General features: G+C 47.3%; 2 protein-coding genes across 4 annotated transcripts; both read left to right on the top strand.

Moving 5' to 3' along the window:
• Positions 1-1254: 1254 nt before the first annotated feature.
• On the top strand, positions 1255-26965 carry SLC43A3 (solute carrier family 43 member 3). 3 transcript variants are annotated; one of them, XM_061203345.1, is made up of 13 exons: positions 1255-1360; positions 2000-2366; positions 2741-2870; positions 5385-5431; positions 7808-7884; positions 8110-8202; positions 17321-17460; positions 18563-18657; positions 19710-19883; positions 20109-20228; positions 23520-23706; positions 25300-25423; positions 26037-26963. In XM_061203345.1, exons 2-13 carry the CDS (start codon positions 2183-2185, stop codon positions 26136-26138), a joined length of 1473 nt encoding a protein of 490 aa, XP_061059328.1. In that variant the 5' UTR covers positions 1255-1360; positions 2000-2182; the 3' UTR covers positions 26139-26963. The 3 variants fall into 3 exon arrangements, with proteins under 3 accessions (XP_061059328.1, XP_061059330.1, XP_061059331.1); XM_061203347.1 differs by lacking the exon at positions 8110-8202 and having other exon boundaries at positions 26037-26965; XM_061203348.1 differs by lacking the exon at positions 25300-25423 and having other exon boundaries at positions 26037-26084.
• LOC133099601 (nucleolar protein 56-like) lies at positions 24143-25146 on the top strand. Its single transcript, XM_061203344.1, has one exon. The coding sequence runs from the start codon at positions 24516-24518 to the stop codon at positions 25044-25046; it is 531 nt and encodes a 176-aa protein (XP_061059327.1). The 5' UTR covers positions 24143-24515; the 3' UTR covers positions 25047-25146.

Raw genomic sequence — 26965 nt, 5'->3', positions numbered from 1 at the left:
GGGGACCTTCCTGAGGACTATAGCCTGGGAGGCAGCCTCTCGGCTCTGAGAAACTGTTCCAAAGAGGTCAGGGAGGAGTCAGATATCTAAACGTTTTTGCTGGAGAAACAACAACAACAACAATGACAATAGAGCCCATGTAGTCAGACAGGAAAAGATTACTGCCAATCACAAAAACAGACATCTCAAGTTCATGATTTTAGCGTTTTTCTAAGTATGGGAAGAGGCAAGCATCTTGGCTTATTGAAGTTATTCCTGCATAAGATCTTAACTGGGACTTCCCTGGTGGCACAGTGGTTAAGAGTCCGCCTGCCCATGCAGGGGACAAGGGTTGAAGCCCTGGTCCGGGAAGATCCCACGTGCCGCGGAGCAACTAAGCCCATGCGCCACAACTACTGAGCCCCTGCGCCACAACTACTGAAGCCCTCATGCCACAACTACTGAAGCCTGCGCGCCTAGAGCCCGTGCTCCGCAACAAGAGAAGCCACCGCAATGAGAAGCCCGCGCATCACAACGAAGAGTAGCCCCTGCTCGCTGCAACTATAGAAAAGCCCGGCGCAGCAACGAAGACCCAGCGCAGCCAAAAATTTTAAAAAAAGAAAAAGAAAAAGATCTTAACTATCTAGGGCCAGAATCCTGTTTTCTCCATCCTGAATTTCCCTCAGGGTGCACCGTCTGGTCGGCCGCAGGTAGTGGAATGGCAGGCAACACAGTCACTGAAAGGCCAGGCACCATTTTTTTTTTTTTTCCTGTCTGCACTGTCTAGTTCCAGCTCTTGGTTCTCTGACTCTGTGTTGGGATTTGCTGGCAGCGCTAGGAGCATGAGATCAGGAGAAAGGATTGAGCTCCTGGGCAAATGGGGAGAAACGTATTCTGTGCCCACCCGCGTGGTCCCGGTAGAGCACAAGGAAGTAGGTGTGTGTGTGTGTGTGTGTGTGTGTGTGTGTGTGTGTCTGCAGGTAAGCCGTCTGTGTGTGTGCTGCGACTGTGTGATCTTTTCCGTGGGGCTGCTTATCTGTGCGCAACAGAACTAAAACTATCTCGGTCAGGGGAGGGAGGAGGGGCAAAGGAGCTGAGAGGCTGCAAGAGGATCAAGAGAGGGAAACAGATGCTGCTGGGGTTAGAGTGACAGGAGGGAAGGTCTCAGGGCGTGGTCAAAAAGAGCACGGGATTGTGAGAGCTGGAGAAGAAGGAAGTGATGGAGAGTGGGTCGCGGAGGACCTCTCTGGCCCCGCCCATCCCGGCCCTTCCGGGATCTCTGGGGGCGTGGAGGGACTGGGAGGGGCGAGTGGAGGCGCGAATCTAAACCTCGCAAGGTACGCTGCGGCTAGCCCCGAGAGCTCCGCGAGGAGGCCAGCGGGTAGGACGCGGCTCGGGGCCGGGGCCGGGGGTGCGGGCGGAGGGGCCGCGGGGCCGCGGGGACGAGGCGAGGGGCTCTGTGGCTGGGCAGACCTCGGGGCGCCCCTGCTGGGAGGGCCGCTGACCACGTGCTGGAGGGGGAGCGGGTGGGGGTGGGGAGCGCTTTCCTGGCAGATGGTGATGCGAGGAGGGGTGCTGGGAAGGGGGTTATTGGGAGTCCTAGCCGAGGGTCACGGAGGATCGTGTGGAGGTGGGGATATTTTTGCCCTTAGACTGGCCTGCGACGTGACTAACCAGACCATGTGACCTTGGGAAGTTGACAAAGTCCTCTGAGCTTTTGTCAGTGAACTGAAGATAAGAAAACACCCACTTTGCCAAGTTATTGTGAGGCTTTGTGAGGACCTGTGTCAAGTCCCTTACCCCCTGTTCCTGGCTCACAATTGCTGTTGTTATTTTAGTGGCCCGTCTCCAGAACTGGGGCTCAGTTCCAGCTTCCCCACCTGTTGCCAGTTGTGGGATGGAGAGGCATTTGCAGCTGTCTCTAACACCTGGCCTCTTTGTCTATCCCACAAAGAAGCTTTGTCCACCGCTACCTTTCCCACAGGCCTGTGTACCAAGCAGCCTCTGCCTTATTTTACAGGATCCAGGGAATCGGCCACTGATGGTTTTCACCCAGGCCTGAAACAGCCAGCACCAGAGAGCCACCTGAACAGAAGCGCCTGCCAAAGGAATTTTCCAAGTGCTCAAAAGCCGGCCTTTGCCGCTCCTGTGGTCAGCCCAGGAGGCCACCAGTGGGATTTGAGGATCAGCTCCACCTCGGACCATGCAGGGCCAGAGCCTGCCCCTTCGTGTGACCACCCTGCTGACGGGGCTGCTGGAATGCCTCGGCTTTGCGGGCGTCCTCTTCGGCTGGGCATCCCTGGTGTTTGTCTTCAAAACAGAACATTACTTTGAGGAGCTGTGTGAACCGAATGCCAGGCTGATGGGCAATGCCACGGGGCTGGATGGTAAGGGAGGAGGGCTTCTCTAGGAAGCTGAGTCTGGTTCCCAGGTGGCGGGAAGGGGTCGGAAGGACTCCACCCCCTGCCTCCTCTGCCAGCATGTCTATGGTGAGAGGAAGGGAGTGTCAGCTGCCCCTGCCCTCAACCTTGGTCTCGGAGGTCCCCGGGGAGGGAAGTACCGGCTCCCAAGAGGTAATTAGGGGCAGTCACTTCTCCACTTATCTAAGGGAGAACTTATTCTACCAGGCAAGCTGTCCGAGATGGAAGAGGCTGCCCTGGACGGGAGCCAGGCTGGGTGCCGGCCTGGCAGGAAGGCTGGGATGGATGGGAGGTTGGCCTGTCCACCCTGGGCTCTTGAGATCTGCCTTTCTCTCCTCCAGACTGCAAAGCCCAGGACGAGCGCTTCTCACTCATCTTCACCCTGGCATCCTTCATGAACAACTTCATGACGTTCCCCGCCGGCTACATCTTTGACCGTTTCAAGACCACCGTGGCCCGCCTCATAGCCATGTAAGTCCCAAGGGGATCTGAACAGGGGTGGGCAAGAGGAATTCTGGCAGCAGCTTTGTTTGGAGGGAGACCCAGGCCAGGCAACTGGGTATCCCTGCCCCAGCAGCCCTGCTAGAAACTGCCCAGGCTGTGGACTCTGTGTCGACCTTCCCTCTTCCCCGCACCCCTGCTTCCCTTTCTTCACGTCCTTCCTCTGCTGCACGTGAAACTGCGTGCTGTATCATGTGCTGAACCGAGCAGCAGCCCAGGCCTGCTTCCTGTGAGCGCTGGCCTGGGACGGGGCTTCCCTGCTGGCGGACCAGCGGTTAAGACTCCGCGCTTCCAGTGCAAGGGGCGCCAGTTTGATCCCTGTTGGGGAACTGAGATCCCACATGCCGTGCGGTGTGGCCAATAAAGAAATAAAAATAAAAATAGAATTACCACCCTCGCCTTCATGCCAGGGGCCTTTGTCCTCGTCATACCCGAGTGACTCATTGCCATCCTCCTTACCGCCACCATCACTCCCCAGAAGCTTAGGTAGTGAGGCGTCCTGGGTGTCTCCAGCGGTGGGATTTCAGTTTCCCTCTGACGGGAGGGGAGGCCGTGGGGGTCCATCCCACGCAGACGAGTCACGGAGGGTAAGGGACTTGCTGGCTCCACAGGGTGTCACCGCAGCTGGCCAGGTTCGGCGATAAGCAGCGGCCTGCGGGGGAGCTGATAGGACCCAGAGCTGGCGCCTCCCGGGAGGCACGTGAGAGGCTAACTGTCAGAGGGACCGGAGGGTGGCCGGACCAGGAAACAGCCGGGCAGGAAAGCAAGTCCTTGGCTCTCTAAGCCTTTGGGTGCACGATGACTCTGTCAGTCGCTCTTGGAATTTGGTCACCTGTTTCCTCCTCTTGCCCGTCCTTCTTTGCCCACTCCCTCTTCTCCAGCCTTTAGTGTGTTAAGAAAAACCCAGTCTTCTCACCTGTGTTTCTCCTTTGCTTTTACACAGAACTCTGCACTTCTGGTCACCAAATGTGTGGGAGCCTTTCCCACACCAGGCAATTCTGTGGCACCAGCTGGGTGTCCTATCATTTAACTCAATTCTGACACTGTCTACCTGGAGATATAGCATCAGATCCCACAGGTTAAGGGCTCAGTCCCACCAGACTGCCCTCCACCTCAGATGCCAATTGCAAGTGGTAGGTCCCCAGTTTACCCACAGCCTCAGCTGCAAACCTGGGATTCCTGTGACCTCCTCCCCCTTGGATTCAGTTATTTGCTAAAGAGCTCGCAGAACTCAGGGAAACACATATACCAGTTTATTAAAGGATATGATAAAGGATACAGATGAACAGCCAGATGAAGAGACACATAGGGCGAGGTCAGGGAGGGTCCCGAGCCCAGCATCTCTTCTGTCCCTGTGGAGTTAGGGTGCCGCACCCTCCTGGTCCATGGCTGTGTTCACCAACCTGGGAGCTCCCCAAACTCCATACTCTTAGGATTTTATGGAGGCTTCCTCATGTAGGCATGATCAATTATTAACTCCATTTCCAGCCCCTCTCCCCTCTCTGGAGAAGTCGGGGGCAGGGCTGAAAATTCCAAGCATCTAATTACGGCTAGTCTTTCTGGTGAGCAGCCTGCATCCAGGACCCATCCAGGGTGACCTCATTAGAATGAAAGATGCTCCTAGTTCTCTTATGTAGAAATTTATAAGGGTCTTAGGAGCCCTGTGTCAGGGACTGGGGACCTGGACCAAATATGTATTTCTTATTATAAATCAGAATGTCACACTTAAGCACTGCTTTTATTACCCCATGCTTCTAAGGGAGTCCCATAACCTTGGGATCGTGGTCCTTAAACAATAACATCCTAGAACTTTAAGCTTAGGGCCTAGATCAGTCAGTCCAATCATCTCTTTTTTTTGTTTGTTTTGTTTTAAATGGTTAGATTCTGTTTTTTTAAAAAATATTTTTAAATTGGGGTATAGTTGTTTTATAATGTTCTGTTAGTTTCTACTATACAGTGAAGTGGAGTTCCCTGTGCTATACAGTAGTTTCTCATTAGGTATCTGTTTTATACATATTAGTGTATATATGTCAATCCCAATCTCCCAGTTCATCCCAGCACCCCCCCCCTTCCCCCGCTTGGTGTCCATACGTTTGTTCTCTACGTCTGTGTCTCTATTTCTGCCTTACAAACAGGTTCATCTGTACCATTTTTCTAGATTCCACATATATGCGTTAATAAGCGATATTTGTTTTTCTCTTTCTGACTTACTTCACTCTGTATGACAGTCTCTAGGTCCATCCACAAACATCTCTTCATAGAAGAGGCTGCTGAGGCCCAGAGAAGGGCAGTGCCTTGCCCAAGGTCACACAGCAAGAGGAATTAGAACTCAAGATTATGATTTGTAAATGAGGCACTAACCCCTTTCTTCAAGGGCTTGGCTGGTTGGGACTTCTAGGTGGGAGGACCTTGGCTCCACGCACCCTGCCCCTCCAGCTTTCTCTCTTGTTGACCGCATTCTCCATCTGCCGTTCTGTGTTCCAGATTTCTCTACACCAGCGCCACGCTTACCATAGCCTTCATCTCTGCAGGTGAGTGCCGTCGGGAGGGACACAACCTCAGGGGCAGCTGGTGGATGGGCAGGTGCAGAAGGTGGATGGGCACTGACCCCCACAGTTATTCAGAGATCCACAAACTTTTCAGCTGGAAAGAGTCCTTGAGAGAGTTATTGCTGGTCTATAAAAACAGTTTAGTCTAGTGAGACATGCAAAAAATAAGGACAGTGGAGGGATTGCTTCAGAGAGAAGACTTTATTCAAAAGATTACATCCTTCCTTTTGTTATTGTATTAAATGTCCTCTCTCTCTTTTTTTTTTTTTTTAATGAAATGATAACATGAATGGCAGTTTTTGAAAATATCCTGACTTAGTCGGGTACAAACTGATAACTCTAGTGTAGTCAGAAGTTTTCTTTTCAAATTTTACTGGTCTATAAGTGTATAAAATTCCCAAAGTCTGGGAATTCCAGTCTGGTGTATTCCCCACTTCCTCCATTATGTAGAGGAGAAAACAGGTCAGAGAGAGACCCTTCGCAAAGACTAGCCAAAGGCAACAGAGCAAGTTAGTGGGAAGGGGTCCTGGGACCCTGGCTGTGCTCTTTGCTAGCATCTCAGTTATAGAGGCCAAGAGATGCTTTCCAGTATTCCTCCCCAGTATCAGATCACGTGGCTCAGTTTTGGGGTTAGGAAGTAAAAGTGCCTAACTCTCCTGTGTCTAGTACCTGTGCTGAAGCTGTTACTTCATTTGTGTTCAGTGAATGCAGGCTGACTGAGGGTCTCTGTCTGAGCAGATCTCATGAGGTAGCCTGGCACCTCAAACCAGTTATTTAAAAACCACTCTGCTCATCAAACTGTCTTCTTACCTAAAAGCCTAAATATGATTTTCAAGTGGCTGAATGTGGAGGTGATGGCTGGGTATGTTTGACTCACATTTGTGAATCACTGGAGTCACAATATTCCCTTTCCCCCTAAAATAGGGCTTTTTGGTTTTGGAAAAAGCATGCTATTGTGAAAGGAATCTCAACCAACCTTTAGTGCATTTGAAGACGTACCTTTTATAGAGACAGGAATTGAATGGTAAAGAGTGTGAATGCTCTAAAATGAGCAAGTTTACAGTGCTTCTCAAGGTATGGAACAAAAGTTACTAGGATAATAGTTACTTTGGAGAATATTCTTAGGAAGCACACATGTGCTGCATTAACATTGAATCACCTGGTGGGAGAGTTACTCCCTTTTTATTTCTCATTCAGCCCTCTGATTTCATGCACGAAAGTCTTGGTTTGGGGCTGGGATGATTTTAACACTATGACAAGAGCAAGTATCAGGCTTTGAACATTCTGAAGTTTAATAACAGTGTTTTCATTGTATTTATTTTTACAGTTACCTCCTATTCACAACAAGCAACACAAGTTGCTTTTCATTTATACTAGCAATATAAAGTTTTCTCTTTTTTTGGCCGTGCCACAGTGGCTTGTGGGATCTCAGTTCCCCGACCAAGGATTGAACCTGGGCCACGGCAGTGAAAGCCCAGAATCCTAACCACTAGGCCACCAGGGAACTCCCAGTATAAAGTTTCCTTTAAAAATAACAGATTTCTTTTGGATAAAAGTAGTCAACTTAAAAAAACATTTTTTTTAGCAAATAAGACAGGTGTGGGTTATGGCCCAAATCATGAAGGTGGGCAGAAAGAAGGCTGTGACTTGGCAAAGACTAATTTACGGAGGGCTCCCTAGTCCTTGGCACTTTAGTTGTTTTTAGTTCTGCTTTCTTACCCAACACTTGCCAGACCTGTTAGAATGATTTTTTTGCATGTCAGTCTTTCCAAGGGCAAGAAGTATTTATTCATCCTGCATTTCCAGTGCCAAGCACAATGCCTGGCACAAAGGAAATGCTCAAAGTTTAATGAACAAAAGAGAGACACTCAGATCTCACAGCGCCGGGTGAGGTGGGAAGAGCAGGGGCTGTTATTCCCATTTATCAGATGAAATGACTGAGTCCCAGATTCAGAATCTAGCTCAAAGCAGTGAATTAGGGGCTGGGCTCAGGGACTGAATCCAGGCTTCTCTCCCCCACAGTGTCAAGGATGAATAGAGGGGCTGCTTGTGGTTTAATGAGGGAAGGGGGCGGTGGGTTGAGTCGTGCCTCTCTCTGTAGACATCCACCCTGCCAGAGACCAAGGGTCATCTTTGGTGAGGAAGAGGGTGTCTCAGGAGACCTCTGCAGGGTCCCTCCGCAGGGGCACGTGAAGGAGCCTTGACCAGGACCCTAAGATCCTTGGAGGATGCTGGGAGGCTGCCTAGAATTAGGGCCCTGAGCCCAGGATTGTAGGGAGCAGGTGGGGGCCAGAGTTCGGGGCTGCATGTTTGGGTTGCACTGTGACACCTCCCCATCTCTGTCTTGGATTGTTCCAGACTCAGCTGTGCTGCTCTTCCTGGCCATGCCCATGCTCACCGTGGGAGGAATCCTGTTTCTGATCACCAACCTGCAGGTGTGAGCCTGCCCTCATCACAGGCACCTGGCCGGAGGCTGGGGCCGGTGGAGGGAGGGAGAAGCACTTTGCTACATTGGCTGCCTCTGATGGGGTTGGCCCAAGCCAGGGTGGTAGCTCCTGGGGTGGAGGGTAGGTCTGGGTATGAGGGCCTGACACTTGCCGGGTGCACAGGAAAGATTTCACGGATAAATAAGTGATTCAGGCTGATCGTGTGTTCTCCAGATCGGGAACCTATTTGGCAAACACCGCTCAACCATCATCACCATGTACAATGGAGCATTTGACTCTTCCTCGGCAGTCTTCCTTATCATTAAGGTAAAAGATAGCAATAGCCCATGTTTATCTCCCCTGCTGCTGGGGAGCACCAGGCATCCATAATCAGCCTCCAGGGTGGAAGGCAAGAGCCTGGGCCAAGACTCATTCTTAGAAACAGGTTTCAGCCCCTAATTCTTTTTTTTTTTTTTTAATTAATTAATTAATTAATTTATTTTTGGCTGTGTTGGGTCTTCGTTTCTGTGCGAGGGCTTTCTCTAGTTGTGGCAAGCGGGGGCCACTCTTCATCGCCGTGCGCGGGCCTCTCACTATCGCGGCCTCTCTTGTTGCGGAGCACAGGCTCCAGACGTGCAGGCTCAGTAGTTGTGGCTCACGGGCCTAGTTGCTCCGCGGCATATGGGATCTTCCCAGACCAGGGCTCGAACCCGTGTCCCTTGCATTAGCAGGCAGCTTCTCAACCACTGCGCCACCAGGGAAGCCCCAGCCCCTAATTCTTATACTGACTTTTTGTATGATGAAATACACCCAGGGACTTTCCTGGTGGTCCAGTGGTTAAGACTCCACACTTCCAAAAAAAAAAGACTCTGCACTTCTACTGCAGGGGACGGAGGTTCGATCCCTGGTCAGGGAACTAGGATCCTGCTAGCTGCGCGGCAAAAAAACCCCACCTAACGTAAAGTTTTCCATGTTAACCATTTTTTTTTTTTTTTTTTTTTTTTTAAAATAAGTTTATTTATTTGTTTTTATTTTTGGCTGTGTTGGGTCTTCATTGCTGTGCACAGGCTTTCTCTAGTTGCAGCGAGCGGGGGCTACTCTTGTGGTGCACGGGCTTCTCATTGTTGTGGCTTCTCTTGTTGTGGAGCACAGGCTCTAGGCACATGGGCTTCAGTAGTTGTGGCATGTGGGCTCCAGAGCGCAGGCTCAGTAGTTGTGGCGCATGGGCTTAGTTGCTCCGTGGCATGTGGGATCTTCCCAGGCCAGGGATCGAACCCATGTCCCCTGCATTGGCAGGCATATTCTTTTTTTTTTTTTTTTTTTTTTTTAAACATCTTTATTGAAGTATAATTGCTTTACAATGGTGTGCTAGCTTCTGCTTTACAACAAAGTGAATCAGTTACACATATACATATGTTGCCATATCTCTTCCCTCTTGCATCTCCCTCCCTCCCACCCTCCCTATCCCACCCCTCTAGGTGGTCACAAAGCACCGAGCTGATCTCCCTGTGCTATGCGGCTGCTTCCCACTAGTTATCTATTTTACATTTGGTAGTGTATATATGTCCATGACACTCTCTCACCCTGTCACATCTCACCCCTCCCCCTCCCCATATCCTCAAGTCCATTCTCTAGTAGGTCTGTGTCTTTATTCCCATCTTGCCACTAGGTTCTTCATGACCTCTTTTTTTTTTTTTTTTTTTTTCCCTTAGATTCCATATATATGTGTTAGCATACTGTATTTGTTTTTCTCTTTCTGACTTACTTCACTCTGTATGACAGACTCTAACTCCATCCACCTCATTACAAACACCTCCATTTCATTTCTTTTTATGGCTGAGTAATATTCCATTGTATATATGTGCCACATCTTCTTTATCCATTCATCCGATGATGGACACCTAGGTTGCTTCCATGTCCTGGCTATTGTAAACAGAGCTGCAATGAATATTTTGGTACATGACTCTTTCTGAATTATGGTTTTCTCAGGGTATATGCCCAGTAGTGGGATTGCTGGGTCATATGGTAGTTCTATTTTTAGTTTTTTAAGGAACCTCCATACTGTTCTCCATAGTGGCTGTATCAATTTACATTCCCACCAACAGTGCAAGAGTGTTCCCTTTTCTCCACACCCTCTCCAGCATTTAATGTTTCTAGATTTTTTGATGATGGCCATTCTGACCGGTGTGAGATGATACCTCATTGTAGTTTTGATTTGCATTTCTCTAATGATTAATGATGTTGAGCATTCTTTCATGTGTCTGTTGGCAATCTGTATCTCTTCTTTGGAGAAATGTCTATTTAGGTCTTCTGCCCATTTTTGGATTGGGTTGTTTGTTTTTTTGTTATTGAGCTGCATGAGCTGCTTGTAAATCTTGGAGATTAATCCTTTGTCCGTTGCTTCATTTGCAAATATTTTCTCCCATTCTGAGGGTTGTCTTTTGGTCTTGTTTATGGTTTCCTTTGCTGTGCAAAAGCTTTTAAGTTTCATTAGGTCCCATTTGTTTATTTGTGTTTTTATTTCCATTTCTCTAGGACCTGGGTCAAAAAGGATCTTGCTGTGACTTATGTCATACAGTGTTCTGCCTATGTTTTCCTCTAAGAGTTTGATAGTGTCTGGCCTTACACTTAGGTCTTTAATCCATTTTGAGTTTATTTTTGTGTATGGTGTTAGGGAGTGTTCTAATTTCATACTTTTACATGTACCTGTCCAATTTTCCCAGCACCACTTATTGAAGAGGCTGTCTTTTCTCCACTGTATATGCTTGCCTCCTTTATCAAAGATAAGGTGACCATATGTGCGTGGGCTTATCTCTGGGCTTTCTATCCTGTTCCATTGATCTATATTTCTGTTTTTGTGCCAGTACCAAACTGTCTTGATTACTGTAGCTTTGTAATATAGTCTGAAGTCAGGGAGCCTGATTCCTCCAGCTCCATTTTTCGTTCTCAAGATTGCTTTGGCTATTCGGGGTCTTTTGTGTTTCCATACAAATTGTGAAATTTTTTGTTCTAGTTCTGTGAAAAATGCCAGTGGTAGTTTGATAGGGATTGCATTGAATCTGTAGATTGCTTTGGGTAGCAGAGTCATTTTCACAATGTTGATTCTTCCAATCCAAGAACATGGTATATCTCTCCATCTATTTGTATCATCTTTAATTTCTTTCATCAGTGTCCTATAATTTTCTGCATACAGGTCTTTTGTCTCCTTAGGTAGGTTTATTCCTAGGTATTTTATTCTTTTTGTTGCAATGGTAAACGGGAGTGTTTTCTTAATTTCATCATTAGTATACAGGAATTTTCAGATTTTTCATCATTAGTATACAGGAATGCAAGAGATTTCTGTGCATTAATTTTGTATCCTGCTACTTTACCAAATTCATTGATTAGCTCTAGTAGTTTTCTGGTAGCATCTTTTGGATTCTCTATGTATAGTATCATGTCATCTGCAAACAGTGACAGCTTTACTTCTTCTTTTCCGATTTGGATTCCTTTTATTTCTTTTTCGTCTCTGATTGCTGTGGCTAACACTTCCAAAACTATGTTGAATAATAGTGGTGAGAGTGGGCAACCTTGTCTTGTTCCTGATCTTAGTGGAAATGGTTTCAGTTTTTCACCATTGAGGACGATGTTGGCTGTGGGTTTGTCATATACGGCCTTTATTATGTTGAGGAAAGTTCCCTCTATGCCTACTTTCTGCAGGACTTTTATCATAAATGGGTGTTGAATTTTGTCGAAAGCTTTCTCTGCATCTATTGAGATGATCATATGGTTTTTCTCCTTCAATTTGTTAATATGATGTATCACGTTGATTGATTTGCGTATATTGAAGAATCCTTGCATTCCTGGAATAAACCCCACTTGATCATGGTGTATGATCCTTTTAATGTGCTGTTGGATTCTGTTTGCTAGTATTTTGTTGAGGATTTTTGCATCTATGTTCATCAGTGATATTGGCCTGTAGTTTTCTTTCTTTGTGACATCTTTGCCTGGTTTTGGTATCAGGGTGATGGTGGCCTCGTAGAATGAGTTGGGGAGTGTTCCTCCCTCTGCAATATTTTGGAAGAGTTTGAGAAGGATAGGTGTTAGCTCTTCTCTAAATGTTTGATAGAATTCGCCTGTGAAGCCATCTGGTCCTGGGCTTTTGTGTGTTGGAAGATTTTTAATCACAGTTTGAATTTCAGTGCTTGTGATTGGTCTGTTCATATTTTCTATTTCTTCCTGGTTCAGTCTCGGCAGGTTGTGCATTTCTAAGAATCTGTCCATTTCTTCCAGGTTGTCCATTTTATTAGCATAGAGTTGCTTGTAGTAATCTCTTATGATCGTTTGTATTTCTGCAGTGTCAGTGGTTACTTCTCCTTTTTCATTTCTAATTCTATTAATTTGAGTCTTCTCCTTTTTTCTCTTGATGAGTCTGGCTAATGGTTTATCAATTTTGTTTATCTTCTCAAAGAACCAGCTTTTAGTTTCATTGATTTTTGCTATTGTTTCCTTCATTTCTTTTTCATTTATTTCTGATCTGATCTTTATGATTTCTTTCCTTCTGCTAGCTTTGGGGTTTTTTTGTTCTTCTTTCTCTAATTGCTTTAGGTGCAAGGTTAGGTTGTTTATTCGAGATGTTTCCTGTTTCTTGATGTAGGCTTGTATTGCTATAAACTTCCCTCTTAGAACTGCTTTTGCTGCATCCCATAGGTTTTGGATCGTCGTGTCTCCATTGTCATTTGTTTCTAGGTATTTTTTGATTTCCCCTTTGATTTCTTCAGTGATCACTTCGTTATTAAGTAGTGTATTGTGTAGCCTCCATGTGTTTGTATTTTTTACAGATCTTTTCCTGTAATTGATATCTAGTCTCATAGCGTTGTGGTCGGAAAAGATACTTGATACGATTTCAATTTTTTTAAATTTACCAAGGCTTGATTTGTGACCCAAGATATGATCTATCCTGGAGAATGTTCCATGAGCACTTGAGAAAAATGTGTATTCTGTTGTTTTTGGGTGGAATGTCCTATAAATATCAATTAAGTCCATCTTGTTTAATGTATCATTTAAAGCTTGTGTTTCCTTATTTATTTTCCTTTTGGATGATCTGTCCATTGGTGAAAGTGGGGTGTTAAAGTCCCCTACTATGATTGTGTGACTGTCGATTTCCCCTTTTATGGCTGTTAGTATTTGCCTTATGTATTGAGGTGCTCCTATGTTGGGTGCATAAATATTTACAATTGTTATACCTTCCTCTTGGATCGATCCCTTGATCATTATATAGTGTCCGTCTTTGTCTCTTGTAATTGTCTTTATTTTAAAGTCTATTTTGTCTGATATGAGAATTGCTACTCCAGCTTTCTTTTGATTTCCATTTGCATGGAATATCTTTTTCCATCCCCTCACTTTCAGTCTGTATGTGTCTCTAGGTCTGAAGTGGGTCTCTTGTAGACAGCATATATATGGGTCTTGTTTTTGTATCCATTCAGCCAGTCTGTGTCTTTTGGTGGGAGCATTTAATCCATTTACATTTAAGGTAATTATCGATATGTATGTTCCTATTCCCATTTTCTTAAATGTTTTGGGTTTGTTATTGTAGGTGTTTTCCTTCTCTTGTGTTTCTTGCCTAGAGAAGTTCCTTTAGCATTTGTTGTAAAGCTGGTTTGGTGGTGCTGAACTCTCTCAGCTTTTGCTTGTCTGTAAAGGTTTTAATTTCTCCATCAAATCTGAATGAGATCCTTGCTGGGTAGAGTAATCTTGGTTGTAGGTTTTTCTCCTTCATCACTTTAAGTATATCCTGCCACTCCCTTCTGGCTTGCAGCGTTTCTGCTGAAAGATCAGCTGTTAACCTTATGGGGATGCCCTTGTGTGTTATCTGTTGTTTTTCCCTTGCTGCTTTTAATATGTTTTCTTTATATTTAATTTTTGATAGTTTGATTAATATGTGTCTTGGTGTGTTTCTCCTTGGATTTATCCTGTATGGGACTCTCTGTGCTTCCAGGACTTGATTAACTATTTCCTTTCCCATATTAGGGAAGTTTTCAACTATAATCTCTTCAAATATTTTCTCAGTCCCTTTCTTTTTCTCTTCTTCTTCTGGGACCCCTATAATTCGAATGTTGGTGCGTTTAATGTTGTCCCAGAGGTCTCTGAGACTGTCCTCAGTTCTTTTCATTCTTTTTTCTTTATTCTGGTCTGCAGTAGTTATTTCCACCATTTTATCTTCCAGGTCACTTATCCGTTCTTCTGCCTCAGTTATTCTGCTATTGATCCCATCTAGAGTATTTTTAATTTCATTTATTGTGCTTGTCATCGTTTCTTGGTTCCTCTTTAGTTCTTCTACGTCCTTGTTAAATGTTTCTTGCATTTTGTCTATTCTATTTCCAAGACTTTGGATCATCCTTACTATCATTATTCTGAATTCTTTTTCAGGTAGACTACCTATTTCCTCTTCATTTGTTAGGTCTGGTGTGTTTTGACCCTGCTCCTTCATCTGCTGTGTGTTTTTCTGTCTTCTCATTTTGCTTATCTTACTGTGTTTGGGGTCTCCTTTTCACAGGCTGCAGGTTCGTAGTTCCCGTTGTTTTTGGTATCTGTCCCCAGTGGCTAAGGTTGGTTCAGTGGGTTGTGTAGGTTTCCTGGTGGAGGGAACTAGTGCCTGTGTTCTGGTGGATGAGGCTGGATGTTGTCTTTCTGGTGGGTTCGTCCACGTCTGGTGGTGTGTTTTGGGGTGTCTGTGGCCTTATTATGATTTTAGGCAGCCTCTCTGCTAATGGATGGGGCTGTGTTCCTCTCTTGCTAGTTGTTTGGCATAGGGTGTCCAGCACTGTAGCTTGCTGGTCGTTGAGTGAAGCTGGGTCTTGATGTTGAGATGGAGATCTGTGAGAGATTTTCGCCGTTTGGTATTACGTGGAGCTGGGAGGTCTCTTGTGGACCAGTGTCCTGAAGTTGGCTCTCCCACCTCAGAGGCACAGCCCTGATGCCTGGCTGGAGCACCAAGAGCCTTTCATCCACACGGCTCAGAATAAAAGGGAGAAAAAATGGAAAGAAAGAAAAAAAGAGGATAAAATAAAATAAAATAAAGCAATTATAATAAAAAATAAGAAAAAAAATTATTAAGAGTAAATTTATTAAGAAAAAAAAATTTTTTTAATTTTTAAAAATAGATTTATTAATTTTTTATACTAAAAATAAGAAAAAAATTATTTAGAAAAAATTTATTAAGAAAAAAAATTTTTTTAAATAAAAAATATGAAAAAACTTATTAAAAATTTTTTTTAAAAATAGAAAATAAGGAAAAAATTATTAAGAAAACATTTATTAGGGGAAAAAAAAAAAAAAAAACAAACGGACGGACCTAACCCTAGGACTAACGGTGAGAGCAAAGCTATACAGACAAAATCTCACCCAGAAGCATACACATCTACACTCACAAAAAAAAGGAAAAGGGGAAAAGTTAATATATCCTGCTCCCAAAGTCCATCTCCTAAATTTGGGATGATTCGTTGTCTATTCAGGTATTCAACAGATGCAGGCACATCAACTTGTTTGTGGAGCTTTAATCTGCTTCTGAGGCTGCTGGGAGAGATTTCCCTTTCTCTTCTTTGTTCGTACAGCTCCCGGGGTTCAGCTTTGGATTTGGACCCGCCTCTGCATGTAGGTCCCCTGAGGACGTCTGTTCCCCGCCCAGACAGAACGGGGTTAAAGGAGCAGCTGATTCGGGGGCTCTGGCTCACTCAGGCGGGGGGAGGGCGGGGTACGGAGGAGGCGGGGCGAGCCTGCGGCGGCAGAAGCCGGCGTGACGTTGCAGCAGCCTGAGGCGCGCCGTGCGTTCTCCCGGGGAAGTTGTCCCCGGATCCCGGGAGCCCGGCCGTGGCGGGCTGCACAGGCTCCCGGGAGGGGCGGTGTGGAGAATGACCTGTGCTCGCCCACAGGCTGTTTGGTGGCGGCAGCAGCAGCCTTAGCGTCTCATGCCCGTCTCTGGAGTCCGCGCTGATAGCCGCGGCTCGCGCCCGTCTCTGGAGTTCGTTTAAGTGGCGCTCTGAATCCCCTCTCCTTGCACGCCGCGAAACAAAGAGGCAAGAAAAAGTCTCCTGCCTCTTCGGCAGCCGCAGACTTTTTCTCGTGCACCCTCCCGGCTAGTTGTGGTGCGCTAGACCCTTCAGGCTGTGTTCACGCAGCCAACCCCAGTCCTCTCCCTGGGATCCGACCGAAGCCCGCGCCTCAGCTCCCAGCCCCCGCCCGCCCCGGCGGGTGAGCAGACAAGCCTCTCGGGCTGGTGAGTGCTGCTCGGCACCGAGCCTCTGTGCGGGAATCTCTCCGTTTTTCCCTCTGCGTCCCTGTTGCTGTGGGATCCGCGCTGATAGCCGCGGCTCGCGCCCGTCTCTGGAGCTCGTTTAGGCGGCGCTCTGAATCCCCTCTCCTTGCGCGCCGCGAAACAAAGAGGCAAGAAAAATTCTCTTGCCTCTTTGGCAGCTGCAGTCTTTTTCCCGGACTCCCTCCCGGCTAGCACCGAAGCCCGAGCCCCAGCTCCCAGGCCCCGCCCGCCCCGGCGGCTGAGCAGACAAGCCTCTCGGGCTGGTGAGTGCTGGTCGGCACCGCTCCTCTGTGCGGGAATCTCCGCTTTGCCCTCCGCGCCCCTGTGGCTGCGCTCTCCTCCGTGGCTCCGAAGCTTCCCCCCTCTGCTACCCGCAGTCTCTGCCCACGAAGGGGCTTCCTAGTGTGTGGAAACCTTTCCTCCTTCTCAGCTCCCTCCCACTGGTGCAGGTCCCGTCCCTATTCTTTTGTCTCTGTTATTTCTTTTTTCTTTTGCCCTACCCAAGTACGTGGGGATTTTCTTGCCTTTTGGGAGGTCTGACGTCTTCTGCCAGCGTTCAGTGGGTGTTATGTAGGAGCAGTTCCACGTGTAGATGTATTTCTCATGTATCTGTGGGGAGGAAGGTGATCTCCGCGTCTTACTCTTCCGCCATCTTGCCCCTCCCTCCATTTTTAAGTGTACAGTTCAATGGCATTAAGTTCATTCATGTTGTTTTACGACCATCACCGCCATCCATCTCTAGAACTCTTCTCCACCCTGTAAAACTGAAACTCTGTGCCCATTAAACAAAAATCCCCATTGTGGGTACCCCCCCATCTCCCCCTTGCCCCTGGCAACCACTGTCTTATTGTCTATTTCTGTGAATTTGACTACTGTAGGTACCTCATAAGTGGAATCATATAGTATTTGTCCTTCCGTGACTGGGTTACTCCATTTAGCGTAATGTCTTCAAGGTTTATCAATGTTGTAGCAGGTGTCAGAATTTCCTTCCTTTTTAAGGCTGAATAATGTTCCATCGTATGTATGTGCCACATTTCCTTTATCCATTCATCCGCGGATGGATATTTGATTTGCTTCCACCTTTCGGATGTTGTGAATAATGCTTCTGTGAACGTGGCTGTTACACTGACCTTTCCTCTCCTTTTTCTGCAGCTCCTTTATGAACAGGGCATCAGTCTCAGGGCCTCCTTCATCTTCATCTCTGTCTGCAGTGCCTGGCATGTTGGGCGTACTTTCCTTCTGATGCCCCGGGGGCACATCCCCTACCCGCTGCCCCCCAACTACAGCTATGGGTAAGGACTATGAGCTGGTGATGGTGTGCCCAGAACCCCTCATCTCACCTGGAGTAGGAAGCAGGGATGGGACAGACATGGTAAGGCAGAGGAAACCTGTCCCAGGAGAGGAGGACTAGACCAGGGATGTATTAGTTAGCTACTGCTGCATAACAAACTACCCCAAAACTTAATGGCCTAAAACATTAAGCATTTATTATTTCCACAAGTCTATGGGTAGCTGGCTAGTTCTACTGATCAGGGAGCTACTTGGATGATCTTGACAAGGCTTCTCATGCCTCTGATCATCTGGTGGGCTAGCTGGGGGCTGGCTGGTCTAGGATGGCCTTACTCACATGGGGTTTGTCTGGCCATTTGGAGTGGCAGGGATTTCTGGGTCACATGGCTCTTATCCTCCCGCAGGCTAGCTTGGGCTTCTTCACGTGGTGGTCTCAGGGTTCCAAGATAAATGCCAAAATGCACAAGGTTTTTTCAGTTTTAAGCTTAGAATTGTCACAACATCACTTCTGCTGGGTTGTCTTGGCTGAGCAGCTCACAAGGCCAGCCCAGATGGAGGGGACAGGGAAATAGTCAGAGCTGTATTGCAAAGGGTGGAGAACAGAGGAGGGGAAGAAATGGGACCATTTTTGCCGCCACTCATCAAAGCAGTAGAGAGAGGGCATTTGTTTGCTGTTTGGCAGCCCCATGTGCTCTGACTTCATCTCACAGTAGTCCTGAGATACACATACTTATCTCCATTTTCCAAATGAGAACAAGGAGGCTCAGAGGAGTTAGGTCTGAGCCATGTTGCACAGCCCCAGGAAGAGGCAGAGCTGGGGTTTGAACCCAGGCCTGTCCTATTCTTCCTGCACTTCAGTGGTTCCCAAACATTGCTGCATATTAGAATTGCTGGGATTACTTGGAGATCTTTAAAAAATATGGGAGCCTATCTCCCATGCCCAGACATTCTGATTTAATCGGTCTGGGCTGTGACTTGGGCATTGGGGTTGTGAAAAGGTGATTCCAATGTATAGCGAAATGTACTATCCCCAACCCTCCAGCCTGAATCTGAGGCTCAGCTCACAATTTTTGGGTCAGGCTGATGGGGCTTCTGTTTCCACAGGCTGTGCTCTGGGGATGGCCCCGGAGAGGAAGAGAAGAAAACGGTCGAGTCCCCAAAGCTGGAGCTTTCAGAGGAGCTCATTTCACCAAAGAAAGGTGAGCCCTACTGGTTAACCCATTTCCGCTCCAGAACGTGGCCTTTCCCCGCAGCCAACTTGGTTGCTCACCTCCAGAGCTTTCCCAGGGACTCAGAATCAGGAAAGGTCAGGTAGGGAAAAGACCTGCAGGATCTTCTCAACCCCCTCAGTTTATAGGCGGTCCAGAGAGGGGCAAAATTTTTGTCTCATCTCTCCTTTTTGTCCCCCTTTTCTTTCTCATCTCATCATACCCCTTCCCCTCGCAGCCAGTCTTCCATCATTTGCCTTCCCTTCCCCCCACTCCTAAGTCTGCCTTATTTGTCCCCATTTCTGCAGGTCCCCTGGGTCTGCCCTCTCTCATTGTCCCATCTCCATCACTGCCTCCTTTCTCTCCTCTGTCTGTTTTGGGTCTTTGGTTATAAACATCACAAACCACTGCTGGTTAAGGTAGAAACGAGAACAGGATTCTGGGAAGTTCACAAAAGCAAGGGCAAAGTGAACTTGCCAGGCTCCATCCAGGAAGAGTAGAACCAGGATGCCTCTGGGGACCCCAGTCTAAAATCACAGCCAGTCTGCCTCTCGAGGAGAATGATCAAATGGGTCAGCCTTGGGTGAGGAATGGAACGCTTACTTCACAGTCCCATCTGGACCAGGAAGAATAGGGCAGGGGGAGATTTCCAGAGGAGACTCAGGATCCTGGTACTGAAAGAAAAGAAGGGGATATGGATCTGCTGAAATACTAGCTGTCCGCCACGAACCCTCATCTCTAACTTTCTCCTCTCATCTTTCTTTTCATCATCCTGGCTGAGAAAGATCAGGAAAGTCTTAGTGCAAGAAGCGTCATTGAGTCCACGCTGCGATAGATCAGATTTCGGCAGGCAGAGCACGTGGGAGGCTCATTCAAGGTGGTGGAGACAGGATGATGCGTGGAGGTGGCGGTGTGCCCAGGAAGGCAAGAAGAGCGGTTGAGCTCAGACCTCAGGCTGTCCCATCAAGACCCCTACACTCTTGCCCATCCCTGCCCCCCAACTTTAATTGTAACTCTTGCCCAAATCTTCCTCTCCCCACCAGAGATCCCAAGACCAGGGCAGCAGCAGGAACCCCGCTCTTTCCGGAGCTACGCTTTCTCTCGGCGCTTTGCCTGGCACCTGGTGTGGCTGTCTGTGATACAGTTGTGGCACTACCTCTTCATCGGCACCCTCAACTCTCTGCTGAGCAACTTGGCCAGTGGGGACAGGGTACTAGGTACGTGACGAGGCTGGGAGGCAGCACATCTGAGCATCACAGCTGGGGACTTGGAACCTCGAGCGGCGGGGTGCTAAGCTCAGCAGGGCTCTGTGCTCCAGAGAAAGGTCTGAGCAGGGGTGTGGCGAGGAGGGTCAGGCAGGGCAAGGGCCGGGTGGGAGGGTCCTCTCCTGTAAGGCACTCCTGGAAACTTCTTACCGCCCAACCCCTCTCTGCCCTCTGCAGTCAGCACCTACACAAATGCCTTTGCCATCACTCAGTTCTTTGGAGTGCTGTGTGCCCCATGGAATGGCCTGCTCATGGATCGGCTTAAATACAAGTACCAGGAGGAAGCAAGAAAGACAGGTGAGACCTGGGCTCCAGAGGATCAGGGAACCAGGAGGGGAGAGATCTTTATTTTCCTCCATGCCCATCTTCTCTTTTCTTCTAAATCCTTTTCTACTTGCATCTGTCCATTCATCCATCCATCACTCATCCATCCATCCATCCATCCATCATCCATCCATCCCTCATCTGTCCATTCATCACCCATCCATCCATCATCCACCCAGTAGTCACTGAGTGCCAATTATATGCCAGTCACAGTTCTAGATTCAATAACGGACAGGACAGATATATCCTTGTTCTCAAGAAGCTGTTCTCAGTCTAGAGAGTGGAGAAATGCCAGTAATCAAGCTTTACAGTCCATGAAGTAAACCTGCAGGGAGCTATGAAACAGAAAGAAAGGCACATAACCTGTTCTGGGTGGGGATGGTATGGGTGTCAGGGAAGGAAGTCTTCCTGGAGGAAGTGGCATCTAAGCCAAGACCTAAAGGAAGAGTAAAGAAGTGAGAAGATGAAGAGGAGGGCCTTGGGAGAGTGGCCCAGGAGTACAGAGGAGTCAAGGTGGTGAAGGGGAGAGTGAAACATTGAGGAATCTGAGGAATCCCAGAAGGTGATTTGGGCTGGCCAGGGCACAGAGGGGTGGTAGGGAGGGGGCTGGAAAGACGGAGGTAAGAAGGGACAGGCAGTGTTATGCCAAGGAGCTTGGACATGATCCTTGGACAAGAATGGAGGAGCAGGCATGCTGAGGTCTTTTTTTTTTTTTTTTTTTTTGGCCTTGCACCTCACGGCTTGCGGGATCTTAGTTCCCCGACCAGGGATTGAACTTTGGCGTACGCAGTGAAAGCACAGCATCCTAACCGCTGGACCACCAGGGAATTCCCTTTACCCTTGTAGTTTCATCTCTCCCACTCCTCACTTCCGTGAGCTGCTTCTCCTACTGCTGCTGGAGTATTTTAAAACAAATCTCAGACATCAGATCATTTCATCTGTAAATACATGAGTTTGTAGCTCCAGCAAATAAGACCTCTTTTATTTAAATTAAACATCACCATAATATCATCATACGTAAAACAGCCCCTAATCATTTCTTAGTATCATCTAATAAGGTAGTCCTGTTCAAATTTCCTTAATGGTCTCAACTATGCCTTTTTACAGTTGGTTTGTTCAGATTCGGATCCATACAGGAGCCACACAATGTACTGATGTGGCTTTTAGATGTTTTTAAGTCTCTGTGTCCCCCACCCCCTTTTTTCCCTTTGTTGTTCATTTATTGAAGGAACTAGGTTGTTTGTCCTGTCAAATTTCCCACATTTTGGATTTGGCATCCTTTTCATGTCATTTAAAAACGTTTCTTTGATTGGGTCTTTCCTGTAAACAGGCAGATTAATATTTTTATTAATATTATTATTTAATATTTTTTGGCAAGAATAATTCAGAGGTGGAGCCGTGGGCTACCTACACGCTCTCGTCAGCAGGCCCTTGGTACCGTAGTTTTGTTCTTATGATGTTAAGATTGATCAATGGGTTCAGACATTGTCAGTCTGATCCGCCCATTATAAAAGTTTCCCATCAGCTGCAGGCCTAATGATTTTAACAGCTATTGATGATCAGTGCCTAGACCCATTATTTTATTAGGGTTGCAAAAAGGAGATTTTCTATTTCTATCTTTCCTTCTGCTTTTAATAGCTAGAATTCCTCTAGAAAGAAAAACTTTCCTTTATTAACTATTTCGTTACCCTGAAATAAATGCATGGTTTTTCCTCTATTTACTAGTTTTAGAAAAATGAGTTGGTGCCTTAGAAACTTCCAGGGGTAACCACTCATAGTTTCTCTTTTAAAATCTCATTTTAAATATATTTGACATGTTTCAATCCATTTGTGTCACAGTTCTTCTTGATGCTCAAATTATCTCATCTTTGACTATTGGCAACTTTACCAATCCAGTATCTGTGTCCTTAACAAATAGTCCCATTAGTTTTAGAGAGTGTCTTTCCCTTCTGGCACAAGGAGATATTCAGGTCCATTTCATTGGGTATGTTTCCTGGCCCAGACCTGAAACCAGCCATTTCTCCAAATAGCCCTGGGTCCCTTTAAATGAGAAATGGTATTTAAAGACTGCAGTTTGGATATGCTAAGGTTTCTAATTCTCCTGAGTTGTCATTGCTTTTAGGCCTCTGAGGTAAGATATACATACTTTTTTGGATGAAAAAATACATCATGAGTATCCAGTACTGATATTTTAATTCAAATTTTACTTCCTTGATTTGTACATTTGTATCTCTTTTCCTCTGAAAATCATGGTTCCTAAGATACTATAATATATACTATATTAATATATATACTGTATATACATACACTGTATACTATATACACATACTATATATATATAGTATTTTAAAAATATATTTTATGCATAATTACTGGTTTAGCATCATCAATACTATTAATAATAGTATGATTGCTGCGTGCTGTTTCTCCCTTCCTCCCTCCTTTCTTTCCTTCTTTCCATGTTCATCCTGAGGATACATCCCATAAGAGCTGTCAGTCAAATTACAGTATTTTAAGAGTCACCAACTTGATATAAAGTTATGTTCATTGGTTTCATCTTGTTGGATTTTTTTTGGAATTGCTTTGCTTGTTTTCTTCCTATTATTTTAATTTTATTTTAAATACATTTGCATATCAAACATTGACATTATTCCTAAGCCGAAACTATGAAACAAGATATAGTCAAAGAAGTTTAGTTTCCTTCTCTGTTCCCTGTCCTCCATTCCTTCCCTTGTTAGGTAATTGTTTTTGTTTTTGCTTTTCCTTAAAGACAGACTGTATGTATGTACAGTTTTTCTTTCTTAGATAAAAGGCAGCGTATCGCACACCCTGTCCTGCAGCTTTCTTTATATAACTCTCTGTCCTGGGTTTGCCCCACAGCCAGGCTCCCTCCTTCTGCCTTTAACCGCTGCCTAGTTCTGTTATGTGACTGCAGCATAGTTGGTGCTGCGTTCCCCTACTGCTGCTGATTTGGTTGGTTTCCAGTCTTTTGCTATTACCCGTGGTGCTACCCAGAGTATCTGTCTGTGGGTTGAGGGGCCTCCCTGTCAGGAGGTCATTGTGATAATCTATGAGTGAGTGATGCTGGCCTATAATTAGGATGAGTCGCCGGGGTTGGAAACGAGTGGATACATTTGAATGATATTTAGGAAGTGAATTATCAGCATTTGTTGATGGACTGGAGATGGGGCATGTGTGGAGAGAGGGTTCAGGATGACCCCCCTGCGGACATCCATGCAGCCTCTGCTCTTCCCTTTGGCCCAGGTTCCTCGGCCTCGGCGGCGGCCCTGTGCTCAACAGTGCCTTCGCTGGTCCTGACGTCTCTGCTGTGCCTGGGCTTCGCCCTCTGCGCCTCCATCCCTGTCCTCCCCCTGCAGTACGCCACCTTCATCCTGCAAGTGATCAACCGCTCCTTCCTCTATGGGGGCAATGCTGCCTTCCTCACCCTCGCGTAAGTGGGCTTGGTATTCGTCACGTGACGGGGGCACCCTTGGGGCAAAGGGAGGTGTGCTGGGGGCAAAGAAATCAGGAGGTGAGGACCAGAGGTGGCCAGAGGAGGCACACAGCGTCTGGGAGCAGGTATAGAGGAGGTGGAGGCTGGTGGGAGGGTTAGAGCCTTCATGTACATGAAAGCTCTTCATGTCTGCTCCCCTCTGCCTCTGTTGTCTACCCTGTGAACTCCTATTCCCCCTCCAAAGCCCACTTCTGTTCCAGCTCTCCCAGGGAAGAGTAGAAAGAAAGCGTCTTTCTTTCCTTGTGCCTCTCTATTCTATTCTTGCTTCCTCTGATAGTGCATGCATCATCTAGCATATAGCGGAATTATTCATGTGTCTTTTCCTTGAGACCTCCCGGGTCACAGCCTGTGTCTGGGTCCCTGCTGTTTCCCCGGGATCGAGCACGGTGCCATCTCTTTGCTCTGTCGTTTGAAAGCCTAAGCAAAGGTGAAGGAGGGTGGCCAGTCCTGGTGTCTGAGTGATTCCCTGGGCCCAGCACAGGGACCAACTTTCCAGAGCCCTGAAGACAAGGGGTAACACCCCAAAATATGGACTCATTTTCCACTCTACCTTCATTGGTCGAGCAGCTGCCAAGAACAAAGGCTGCATCTCCCGATACCTGGCAAACAAATGCAGTATTACCTCACGAATTGATTGCTTCTCTGAGGTACCTACCAGTGTATTGGGGGAGAAGCTTCGAGAACAAGTTGAGGTGCGGCTGTCCTTCTATGAGACTGGAGAGATTCCACGAAAGAATCTGGATGTCATGAAGGAGGCAATGGTTCAGGCAGAGGAAGCGGCTGCTGAGATTACTAGGAAGCTGGAGAAACAGGAGAAGAAACGCTTGAAGAAGGAAAAGAAAAAGCTGGCTGCGATTGCCCTGGCGTCTTCAGAAAACAGCAGTAGTACCCCGGAGGAATGTGAGGAGACAAGTGAAAGACCCAAAAAGAAGAAAAAGCAAAAGCCCCAGGAGGCTCCTCAGGAGAACGGAATGGAAGACCCATCTGTCTCCTCCAAACCCAAAAAAAAGAAATCTTTTTCCAGGGAGGAGCTGGTTAGTAGTGATCTTGAAGAGACAGCTGGCAGTGGAAGTCTTACCAAGAGGAAGAAATCTTTCCCCAAAGAGGAACCAGATTGTGACCCTGAAGAGTCAGGAAACAAGAGGGTCCCCAAGAAAAAGAGGAAATTCTCTTCCAAGGAGGAGCCTCTCAGCAGTGGACCTGAAGAGGCTGCTGCCAGCAAAAGCAGCAGCTCCAAGAAAAAGAAAAAGCTCCGAAAGCTATCCCAGGAAAATTAGAATGGACATTTCCCTAGTAGGGCATAACTTACAGAGATATTTCCCAATCCATCCCCTATAGCCCAATAAAAATAAAAACAAATTCAAAAAAAAAAAAAAAAAGGTGAAGGAGGGGAGCTGTGTGGGTGTGGGTGGATGAAGGCAGGCTTAGGCTAGGGGAGCAGGGGGCTGACCAAGGCCCACCAAAGCCAGGCCCCTACATGGAGGGAGGGTCCCCAGAGCTCACTGGAACCTCGTTTGTCTCTCTGCCCAGGTTCCCTTCAGAGCACTTTGGGAAGCTTTTTGGGCTAGTGATGGCCTTGTCGGCTGTCGTGTCTCTGCTCCAGTTCCCCATATTCACCCTCATCAAAGGCCCCCTCCAGAATGACCCGTTCTATGTGAGTACTGTGGCGGGTTGGGGGACCCTGGCCTTAGACCAGCAAGGATGTCCAGATTGGGGCAACTGTGTTGGTCCCCAGCAGGGGGCGCCCCCAACCTGGCTGGGGTGGCCTGGGTGTGGTCCCTGCAGGAGCATTTCTTCACATGGGTACATCCTTGGCCTTGCTTCTCAAACTGGGGTCAGTGGGAGTACCCTGCCTTGTGCTGGGGGTAGGGGTGGGGTCCCTGAAGCCAAAGGGTTAACGTGGCACAGCTTCCCAGGTCACTGAATACTCTCTAGGCCTCTGTTTTTCCATCTGTGTGATGGGCATTGGGACTTCCCTAGCGGTCCAAGGGTTAAGACTCTGTGCTTCCACTGCAGGGGGCGAGGGTTCAATCCCTGGTCAGGGAACTAAGATCCCACATGCCACGGGGTGCGGCCAAAATAAAAGGCATAATATAATATTCCCCTACCCCCCACCCACCCTGCTGCATGGGGCAGAATGGAAAATAACCAAGAGTCCATCCCAGAGGGCACCACTGGGTCTGAGTGGAAAGTAGAGGATAAACCAGGCAGAATTCTGGTCCCTCCACTAGTGGTGGACTTCGCCTCACTGCTTCCTCTCCCTCCAGGTGAACGTGATGCTGGCTCTCGTCACTCTTCTGACGTTCGTCCACCCCTTCCTGGTGTACCGGGAGTGCTGGCAGAAAGAAAGCACCCCTGAGGTCGCCTAGTTCAGAAGCCCTCCCTTTTCAGCCCTGAGGATGTGTCATCTTCCTTCACCTTTGAGCACCCCGTGTCCAGAAAGACTTTGCCCACCCAGGCTACTTGTATTAAGTAGCCATTATTTTTACTTAAAACGAAAAGATATTTAACTGTCTACCAAGCCTTCTTATCGGCAAGACAAGAAGCAAAGTCACGTGGAAGTTCTTAGTTTCAGGGTAGGAAGCGCGTGGCCCTGGCAGATGCTTGGCCCGAGGTGGGGTGATGTGATGGGAGGGTGTGTCCCCTGCTTCTCCAGGCCTCTTTGTCTCTGAAGCCCATGTGTGCCTGGGCCCTGTGCTGCCGGGTAAGTTTCCAGGTGAAGAGTGAGGTTGTCATGGCCTCAGCTTTGCCCCCTGGCATTCAGAAGTGGCACCCAGCTCTCCGTCAGAGCCCCAGCCTTGTTAGGGAATGAGCCTGGGGAGAAAGAGGAAGCAGACCGGGTGGGGTGGGGGACCCCGGGCTGAGTACCAGCTTTGCCGCTGATACTGAGTGACCTTGAGCAGACCCTTCTCCCCGCCGAGCATCAGTTTTCCCACCTGTAGAAGGAGAGGGTCTTGGAGTTGGAGGTTCTTTCTGGAGTTCACGTTCTAGAAGGTTTTAAGAACAGTGACAAAGAGTTAGGCCACCCGAAGGGCTTTGGGAACCAGCTAGCCTGCTTGACCAAAGGATTTCTGATGAAGCCTTTTTGGGCATGTTTTCCTCTTCAAGAAGGGAGATGATTATTTACTTTGGGTATTATATAAAAATGTCCTCTGGGGAATAGTTTTATAATATATTGAATTATATATTAAATAGT

The sequence above is a fragment of the Eubalaena glacialis genome, chromosome 10 (assembly GCF_028564815.1).
Source record: "Eubalaena glacialis isolate mEubGla1 chromosome 10, mEubGla1.1.hap2.+ XY, whole genome shotgun sequence".
Lineage (NCBI taxonomy): Eukaryota > Metazoa > Chordata > Mammalia > Artiodactyla > Balaenidae > Eubalaena > Eubalaena glacialis.
The sequence above is the reverse complement of the archived record's forward strand: the minus strand, read 5'-3'. Positions and strand labels throughout refer to the sequence as shown.

Bases quoted from the DNA above. Each gene is read 5' to 3' on its own strand.
- SLC43A3 (XM_061203345.1), top strand. From the start codon at position 2,183: ATGCAGGGCCAGAGCCTGCCCCTTCGTGTGACCACCCTGCTGACGGGG. The intron at 7,885-8,109 runs GTGTGAGCCTGC...TGTGTTCTCCAG, and splicing joins TTCTGATCACCAACCTGCAG to ATCGGGAACCTATTTGGCAA. The intron at 20,229-23,519 runs GTGAGACCTGGG...CCTTTGGCCCAG, and splicing joins GGAGGAAGCAAGAAAGACAG to GTTCCTCGGCCTCGGCGGCG.
- LOC133099601 (XM_061203344.1), top strand. From the start codon at position 24,516: ATGAAGGAGGCAATGGTTCAGGCAGAGGAAGCGGCTGCTGAGATTACT.